Source organism: Protopterus annectens, chromosome 4.part0 (assembly GCF_019279795.1).
Source record: "Protopterus annectens isolate FY-2018-M chromosome 4.part0, PAN1.0, whole genome shotgun sequence".
In the NCBI taxonomy this organism is placed as follows: domain Eukaryota; kingdom Metazoa; phylum Chordata; order Ceratodontiformes; family Protopteridae; genus Protopterus; species Protopterus annectens.
The window spans coordinates 168684014-168694211 of record NC_056733.1 but is presented as its reverse complement, the minus strand read 5'-3'; the positions used below and the strand labels follow the sequence as shown (position 1 = coordinate 168694211).

Sequence of the window (10198 nt, the reverse complement as noted above, 5' to 3'; positions counted from 1 at the left end):
TCTTTTTACCCAGGTCATGGTATGTTACCTTGAAGGTATGTGTAAATTGAGTAATATAAAATAAAATATTTTCTACTGTTCTTTACAGATAGACGTTTCAGGTGATACAGATATTTGGATTACAATTCAAATGCACTGCCACTTATGGGAAGCCCATTCAGGACTTCCATATAATGTATTACTGTTGCACCACTATAACTAACTGTTAATGTTTTAAGAAAAGGGTGTAATGTCTTTGTTAGCTGGCGAGATATTCCTTATTTGGTATCAAACATTTACTGCCTCTTACATGCCTCCTTGATAAAATGTTAAAAAAATACACAGATATATAGTATGTAATGGCTCTGCTTTAAATATTACTTGGCTGTATTTAACAGATCCAGCACAGTTTAGTCAGCATTTTTTTTAATATTGTAAAGAGTTTTCAACTATGAATTCTTATGTGAAAATGTAGCTGTCATATGTTTTGGTCTGTAAATACATTCAGTTAAAATGTGCACAGCCTTTTTCAAGGTTACTGAGTACCTTCTTCTCTGATAACAGCAGTATGAGTGTTTCTACTATTGGGCACTCTAGCTAATGTATATTGAGACATTATTTTACATTTTGTTTTACCAGTTTTTGTTTTTGCGGCTAAACAAAATCTATGTGATAAAAAGTGAATTTGACAAAAAAATGACTAACCTGTCTTTGTGAAAAAAAAATACAACTGATAACAACTGTCACAGTGCAAAGTGTAAACCTATGCAAACCCTTATCCCTTGTTTAAAACACCGAGCCACAAGTGAGAGAATCCAGGTAAAAGAAAAATTGCTTTAAAATATCACTGATTATCACACTCTGGATAGGGCATTACTCTGTGTGGTACTCTCCCATTTCCTTTCAGAATCATTTTATCTTTATAGACAAAGACTGTGCCAAAAGCGTGGCTTGTTGGTGGTGTTTCAATTACTCCTTCAAAAGTAATGTGATGTATACCACGCTCATCCTGAAAGTAGCCACCATCGTGGTCATGTCCTGCCATAAAGCTCACCACACATTTATGTGAGTACAGCACTGCGAGAACATCATCAAAGTTCCACACAAGGCATATCGTATCAGCTGCACATGGATGTACGGGAATATGACCTGTAATGAAAACAGCAGCAGATATAACATCACTCATCCAAAGTAATTTCACAATACAACAAACAACAATCACTTCAAAAGTCATGCAGTCCAAATTGCCAGAGTAATTAGCTACACAGCGTTTGTTTTTTTACTATTTTTTGTTTTAAGGCAAGTGTATTTTGGTTTGGACTTAACATTAACAACTTTACTCTGATATACCTGATAATCTTAATAATGCATGACTGTCTTAAATTTATGTGCCCCTGTGCATACATGTATACTTAAAAGTAAAGTACTTACCATAATGGAAGATCTGCATGAACAAGTCCTTCCCTGTTAACAGCACTAGTAACGCCATCGGGCATTAGGCAGCTCAGTACATGAAACTCACAGGCTGCTAAACTCTTCCTTTTACCCAGAATGCACTGCTTGGAGCTTTCCTCTTCAGTTACCTGATATGCAATGCAATGCAACTCAGACCAATACCTAGCCCAAGGACACTATTCTTAAGCATTGTATGCAAGAGCATAGGCTTGTACATGTTAAGGCCTATATATCATGCCATATGCAGATCATGAAGTCCTTATATATGTTATTTATTTACTGATTGCTTTTATTTAAAAGGAAGGTTTGATAGGAAGTGTCCTTTTCAGTGAAGGCCCGGGCAGAAAGGCACTAAAATACATGAAGATTTACACATTTATAGAACAGTATAAAGGAAGACAAAATAATAGTTTTACAATACATGAAGACATCTAATTATGCTGCAAGCAGACAATAATTCAAGGAGTAAAAGTAACATTATACAACTTAAGAGAAAGAACTCCTTATAGATGTCAGTTTTAATCTGACCTTAGTAGCTGACACATTAAATACAGATAGTCTCCAGAAATGACCATGCATGCCTAAATATTTAAAAATTATTCTTGGTAATGAGTGCAGACCATAGCAGACTCTTGTGCTGCAGTCACGTGACTAAAATTGCACTGTCACTTGCTTGGAAGATAAGGACTTTAGACCCTCTGACAATGTGGAGCTTTCTTTAATCTCAGACAGTCTCCTTTATTTTGCAGGAGTGAGAGTACATTTCCATTGATGCGTTCTATACTCAGGGCATATCCTATCAGGCTTCATGCCATTCACACCAGGCCCATTAGGGGTTTCTGTTCATTCTTATGTTCTAGTTATTTTGCATCTGTAGTGAAAGCATGACGGGTCCAGACTTGAAAGCAAAATAATACATTTTGCTGTAAGAGGACTCCAGCAGATGTACAGCAGTTTCATGTAATACTGTTGAAATGATCTAATATTCCTCTGAAGATAGGATGAAATACACCGTGTCCTGGTACAGCTATCAGTACCATCTCTGCCGGGGTCTTTAGCACATTGTTGAAAATTCTAATTATCGAATCACTAATCACCGAACCCTCTTCGAAATGTCATTTTGTCAAATGGCTGTTTAATTGAGGTTTTTCATAGGGAAAAACAATGGCTGTCCAACATACAGCCCATCACAAAACTCTAAAAATTTAAAACCCACCCAAGTGGGAGGGTAATGTGTGTGTGGGGGGCTTGCCCCCCAACTAAATATACCAACTCCAAGATCAGACTACAGCGAGGAAAAGGGAAATTCCCAATGATGCCAACTGTTGTTTTTCCCTATGAAAAACATTGATTAAACGGCCGTTCAACAAAGTGAGAATTTGACAAAGTGCGTTCGCTGAATAGTGATTCGATAATTAGAGTTTTTGACAATGTGATATAGACCCCCCTGACAATCATTGCATAGTACACTTGTATTATACTATGATCATATAAATTTAACTGTGTGTGATTCATTAAGTTACTGTACAGGTATGCAGGTATGCCATTAGCACAGGCCAACATTACGAATTGTGCTAATTACAGAATTATGTACAAATCATAGTGCATGCTACTGTTTTATATGACTGAATAATATTTTCTTGAATACAGTGGCCCCTCAACAATGGTAGTGGGAATGTGGGCAGGTATTTTAACCAGGATGGGCCTTATCATCCAGCTCTATCATTACAGTAAGTGCATAACTTTTAAGTAGTGCATGGAGTACAGTACTCCGAAATCTGGAAAAAGATAAACAGTTTAACCACTTGTATGAGATTTGATCTTAACAACACTTAGGGGTATTTAACAAAAGCTTGTTCTCACTGGGTCTTGTGCTAGGGACTGACAGCACCCAATGCTGCAAAGCAGAAAACAGATGCAGAAAGTAAGTCAGTTTTTCAATAAACTGAAAGTGTGTCAGAACAAAATGTCTAACAGCTTTTAAAGCCATTAGTTCTACAGAGGGGTATTTCTTTTCTGACTGCTGACTGACAGCACCAAGTGTTTTACCGTCTTTCAAAGGCTTGAAAACCTTTAAAACACTTCAAATTCCTACCTTTTTTTCTTCTGTAACTGGTGGGACATGGAGCAGATAAAGCTCCATGCAGTACACAGAATTACAACTGCGTCACCAGTTATAACCCATTATTATTTCGATGAGGATGCACCTCTTGAGCTTCTTTGAGGTGAATTTTTTCCATCTGTGTATTGAACACATAATAAGTTGGATATGATAGGACATCTGATCATAACCCTCTGTATCTAAGATGAGGAGATCCATCCTTGTTGATAGGAGGACAGAGTTATACACACATCTTTTGGGTGAGCTCTCCCATGGAAACACACGTTTGCTTACTACGGCCTCAAATGAAGAGCTGGTTCGGGATATCATGTCCACCTTACAGCATCTTGTCAAAGTATTCAGTGAAGACCAAGTAGCTACTTCACAAATATTATCCAAAGTTGCACTGCAAAATATGGCCTGAAAGGTAGCCAGTGCTCTGGCTGAATAAGCTCTATGTTCATAGGGCAAAGACTTATTAACTGCTTTGGAGCAGATTCTTGATAAAAATGTGTTTATGTTTAATGATGAGTTTTATTTGCAAAAGGTTTAGGACTGGGGTATTTAAAAAGAAATGTAAGAACTCATTGTTGCAAAAGGCAAGTATGCATTCCCACCATATACAGAGGAATGTAGTGAAGGGACAAGTTCTGAGGATTATGAGGTATACAGTTATGATTTATAGTTATGGAGCAAGCACTGCTAGAGTTAAAGAAAAATTTCTTGAAAGGGGTTATGAAGAGAAAGACCTAGATTACTGTATAAACAGTCTAAGGTTTGGAAGACAGACTATAGGGAGACCATATTTTTCTAATGCCCCTAGACATCTCGTATATATGACAGACACATACTACCAGCAGTGATGCTAGATTAACTTTAACTTATTCTAGTAACCTGAACACGATTTGATTTGTGATATAGTAAAGAAAAAATTGGGCAATTTTATGTCTAGATGACAAGCATAAACAGATTGTAAGTGATAAACCGCAATTCAGTTTTAGAAATAGAATGTCCCTTAAGCAACAACTTTGTTATAAGAATACTAAGGACTATGCAGCATTACCCAGCATTCAGGTACCTTTATCTGCAGGAGATAAAAGGCTTGAAGTTTGTCTACAGAGGGTGCACTTTTACGCATCCTACACAAGGTTTTGTAATAGAGACATCCTTTTATGCTGATTGTACAATGAAGAATCTTATATACTTTGCTTTTTGTGTAGAGTGTTTTGTATTCTATGTAGGTAAAATGAACAGGCTTTTTAAAGATAGAATTTTAGAACATATGAATGATATTAAGAATAAGAAACTAGGTAATACATTAGCACAACACGTTTCTGATATAGGACAGAGACATACATTTAAGTTCATGGCTCTAGAGTTACTTAGTCCAAATATAAGAGGCGGTGACTTCAAGAATTTTATCTATCTATATGCAGATAAACACCCAGGTATTAATGAGAGAGTTTCTCTTAAATCAGTGCTGAAGGCATGCCCACTCCAACATTACTCTTCTTCAGCATATACTGGGCTTTTTCACTTTCTTAGGTAATTCTGTTTCGCAGCAACTGATTGGTTACCTTGATTGTTATATTTGTTCAGGTGTAGCACTGTTTACCAGGTCTGAAGAAGTAGTCTGAGGACTGTGAAAGTGCTTACCTTGTATTCTTGGTTGTTTTATTTTTTATTAAAAATTTGGTTTTATTTGTGCCGTGGTGATTGTTCTTTCTTTTTTTATATAATTTTAAGTACATTGTTGCTAGAACGGTCTTTACCTGCCTATTGGACTTTTTTCTTCTTTGGTTTCCAAAGTTTAGCCAAACAGTCCACTTATGCTGTGCTAATGAGGTTCTAAAAAGACAGAAATATGGATGTCCACAGCTAGTTGATGTAGATCAATATGTATGTACACATTTAAGAAGCTTTCTAGGGGTTTGCATATGCGTATAAATACTGAGCACATGCGAGCCTGACTGACACTTTGTAGTAAGCTGCTGAGATGTAAACATGCACGTCTGTGTAGTCTGCCTGTTAATCAGTTTGTTTATATTTTGTACCACTGCTATCCATCCTGATGTGTTTCTATGTAACAAAGCATATCAACAAACTACCTCACCTGTTCATCTTCACTTGTAAAACAAGACGAGTGACATGGTGTCACAACAGGATCCAGAATCAAGTGCCTCTTGGTCACTCAGTTAGTGGTGGAGGAATATCCCTACTGCACGTATAACTCACATAAAACAGTTCAAAAATGAAATTCAGGTATCAAAGCTTGCTTAAATGATTTCTTATTCACAAAATATAAAACAAAGCACTCAGAATGCTCTAAACAAATTTCTAGTTAAACAAAACATCTGAAACAGTGAAATATTGATGAAAATATTTGAAAAACTAAGGAAAATGTTTGAAATAACGTTCGAATCTCATAAAATGTATAAAATAAGGGAAACTACATAATTTTTTTCACTATGAGCTACTTTTTCACATTAATTAAAGCTATTCAAAACATCCGAAGTATATGAAGTGTTCACAAGTTTGTGCAGTATTACAGTACAGTTATTTTGCAAAATACAGCCATTTTAAAGCATATTTCGCAAAGTACAGTATTTCAAAGAGTTTATTGTGCATTTGAATGTTATTACAAGTACTGGCTGTGTTTGCATGTTCATATATAATTACAAGGGCCGTATTTTCAGTGTGTTTGGGCACACTCTGTTGGCATGGCAGATGGATTTCAAAAACCAGGTCCACTTGTATTTGATAATAATATTGCAGAAAACTGGCGAGTGTTTGAGCAAGAGTACGATGTTTTTATACAATCTGCATTTTCTGATACAGATGACGGTACAAAGGGATTTATTCTGGTTAATTTAGTTGGTTCAGAGGCCATAGCAGTGGTGGTGCTGTGGTAGCATTGTCACCTCATAGCAATACGTTGTCCCGTTCGAGTCTCAGCTAGAGCGTCTTCTGTGTGGAGGCATACGTGAATGGGGTGTGCCTTTGTTGAAGGTTGTGTGTCAGGGCTGGTAACCCGGTACGTAAAAATCCACTACCAATCATTAGCGGATTGGAGTTCCGCTGTGGAGACCCCTAACTGGGAAAACCGAAAGACACAAAAGAGGCCATAGAAAGAGAGTGTTCATTTGTGTATGCACCTGCTGTATTTGCAGGAGAGGGAGAAAACTGTCAACTAGTGGTAACGGCTGTGTTAAGGGAAGACCCCCGAGTGCTTAAAACGTAAATTTAGAGAAATGTGTAACCCCCAAATTAATATTACAATGGAAAGGCACTTTTTACACAAGGGATTAAAAGCCTGGGGAAACTTTTTGCAGCATGCATAACTGACTTGAGAAATAAAGCTAAAAAGTGCAGATTTGGTGATTTAAGGGATGAGTTGATAAAAGACAGACTAGTGTGTGGTATTACAGATGATGCTGTAAGAAAGATTTTGCTTCATGACAGTGATTTAACTTTGAATATGGCCATTGAGATTTGTCGTATATATGAGCTCACAGAAAAGCACACAAATACTCTAACAAATGAGAAATACATGCTTTTAGTATCTTCAAAGGCTAATGTTGATAGTATGCAGTACGTGGTGAAAAGAAACAGGCTCAAGCACATGGCAGCAACTGTAAGCCCTGCAACACTCACTGGTAAACCCTGTAGCTTTCTAGCAAATTCCAGAGTGTGCACAGTCTCAGTGAAGCACAAAGATGAGTCAGCAAACAAGCATAAGAGTGAGGGCACATGCTCACCTAACCTTATAGTCAACTGTTGTAACTGTGGTGGAAATCATGAGTCTAAAAGAGAAAAATGCTTAGCTTTTGGTCAGCAATGCCACAGATGTAAAAAAAAATGGAGTCATTTTCAAAGATTTTATAAATCAAAAGGGGTTCATTCTTTTATTAAAAAAGAACATTCCAAGAGACAAGTTGATCAATTAGAAAGTTGTGACCCTACTTTCTATGCTGATGGTGTGTCTGTACTTAACAAAACAGTCAATACAGTAGATTTATGGGCAAAGAATGAAGTATTTTGTACTGTTTGGATAAACAGAAGACCCATAGAGCTCAAGGTTGACACAGGTTCAAAGTGCAATGTTAAGTCAGCAGAAACATTTGCTAGTATATGTGCTGGTGAGAAGCTTGATTTGGCAACGTGTGTGAAGCTTGTTGCTTATGGTGGTGAAGAAATTCAAACTGAAGGTTCAGTAGTTCTTTCACATTACTTTGCTGGGAACAGCTATGACTTGCAATTTTATGTGGTCAAAAGGCACGTACAGCCATTACTAGACCTCCGAGACAGTTTGAAAATGGGGCTGCCTTCATTTAATAAGGAAGTCCATCATATTAGCTTGAAAGATCACTGTTCTAATTTCGCCCAGTCTATTTTCTCTACCTATGCCAATCCTTTCAAAGACAAACTAGGCAACCCCCCAGTTGTGTACTCCATGAAGTTAGACCCAGAGGTCAGTCCAGTTATCAGACCAGCAAGGAAGTGCTAGTAGCTATGTAGAACAGACTCAAAGCTGAGCATGATAAAATGGTGCAGCAAGGTGTAATTTGTCCAGCTGATGAACCTACTGAATGGGCATCTCTCATGGTCGCAGCTCATAAGAAAAGCTCAGATCATATCAGAATGTGTATTGATACATATCCAGAGTTCCAGTTCCAGAGGACGTTCCAGTAAATATTCCTGTTCCTGAGAAGAATCCCAAAACTCTAGAATCTGTTTTTTCACCAATGACTGCCTCTGTTGCTAAACCCATTTCTGATTGCTATATCACTAGAGCAGGTCACATTTATAGACCATGTTCCAGACACACGGCATCTTGGGCATAAGAAAATGAATGTTGCATCTATTTCTAATTTTCTCTATTTCAAATGTCATTATATCATGGGCAATTCATTAAAGAGAGAGGATGTAGATCAATATGTATGTATACCTTTAAGAAGCTTTCTAGGGGCTTGCATGTGTAACAATACTGAGCACGTGCAAGCCTGACTGCCATTTTATATTATGCTATTGAGATGTAAGCATGTATGTATGTCTCTGTAGTCTGTCAGTTAATCAGTTCATTTATATTTTGTACCACTGCTATCCAATCCTAATGTGTTTCTATGTAATAAAGCATATAAATGAACTACCCTGCCTGTTCGTCTTCACTTGTAAAACAAGATGAGCGACAGTTGGGTTTGGCTTTATTGGTCTGAGTGTATTCATAAAGACTTAAAAAGATAAAGTAAAAAGTCATGGGCATTCAGAAACCATACAGTTGAAACACAATGTCGTTATGGGTCATTTGCATATATCCCATGGGCCTCTATTACAGGAGGTTTAAGGTATCACACAGTGAAAACTCTAGCTTGGCTAGGTTTTTTCTTTTAGGTTTTGCTCAATGATAAGGAAGGTAAATGACTTATGGTAGTGTAAACTGATTCAAAAGAAGAGTTTACTGATCTACCAGCCTGGTTAAATTGCTATTACATGACTCAAAACAACAAAGATCATAAGTGTGATTGGTTTAGAAACTGCCATGGTCCTACAACTGACAATAAGAATATCACTTTTGAGCAAGTACAGACAGCAAACACAACTGAAAACACATAGGACCCTTTAGATAAAAAAAAAAAAAAAAAAATCATCACCTTCTTTATTCAAATATTGACTGTCAGATCTGTGAGCAGGTACATTCCTTTGTGCTTTTCTAAATGTTCTTGGTCTACTGTTCTTACTGGACTGGCTAATAAGCTATGCCTTTATTTTTATTCCATTATTTTTTTTTTCTATTACATATGTGTGCGTATATATATATATATATATATATATATATATATATATATATATATATATAGATATATATATGTATATATAGATATGTATATATATATATGTGTGTGTGTGTGTGTGTGTGTGTGTACATAAAAAGATAGCATTTTAAGAAAAAAACTAAACAATTATAATTAAAAACACTGGACTCAGATAAAACATATCCTTTATATATTTTTTTTAGTAATTTACATTTTAGCATAAACTGGTTATTCAACTTCATCTGAAGGACACTATGACAGCTGTAGGCAGAAGTAATATAGGGTAACTGACTTTATTGTTTGAATTACTACTTTTCAGTGTACACTATACATCCAAATACATACATAATTCAAAAAATGAATGAGTGCTAATGCCTAATGATCACCAACCTGAGAAAACAAGTTAGTAGCTGGGAATATTTTCATTAAATATATTTCTGCTGTAGTACGGCACACAAAACCTACCAACTACTATAACCTTTTCTTGATTTTCATCTGAGTAGGACAGCACTTCATCTAACCATTCAAGCTGATCTTGGCTAAGCCCTCCATTGAACTGAACAAATCGTTGTTTAGCAGCTCCAAGACCTAAAGTTAAAATATAAACTGGTCAGTAGTACAAGTGAGCAAAGAACATAACAAATACGCATAAACAAGTACTATTTATACATGATGGCAAATTGAGTCACTTTCAGTTTGTAGCACTGATAAACTTATACAGCTGCAGTACATAATTTAGTCTGAACTTTTAAAAATGGGTCCTCTCCAGACTTGTTTAAACAGAATGAAGTCTATTACACAAAAAAAAATCTTGAAATGCTTATGATTTACTTTATCAGTGCAGCAGAGG

The 10198-nt window shown here is 36.4% G+C and overlaps 1 protein-coding gene across 1 annotated transcript in view; it reads right to left on the bottom strand.

Annotated features, from left to right (window-relative positions):
* Positions 1 to 388: 388 nt before the first annotated feature.
* ADPRM (ADP-ribose/CDP-alcohol diphosphatase, manganese dependent) overlaps positions 389 to 10198 on the bottom strand; it is a 74043-nt gene continuing 64233 nt past the window's right edge. Inside the window, exons 2-3 of the mRNA XM_044068151.1 lie at positions 9814 to 9936; positions 389 to 1128 (exon numbers count right to left, since the gene is read on the bottom strand). Of these exons, the coding sequence (XP_043924086.1) occupies positions 824 to 1128; positions 9814 to 9936 (428 nt within the window). The 3' untranslated portion in view covers positions 389 to 823. The remainder of the gene's footprint in view (positions 1129 to 9813; positions 9937 to 10198) is intronic.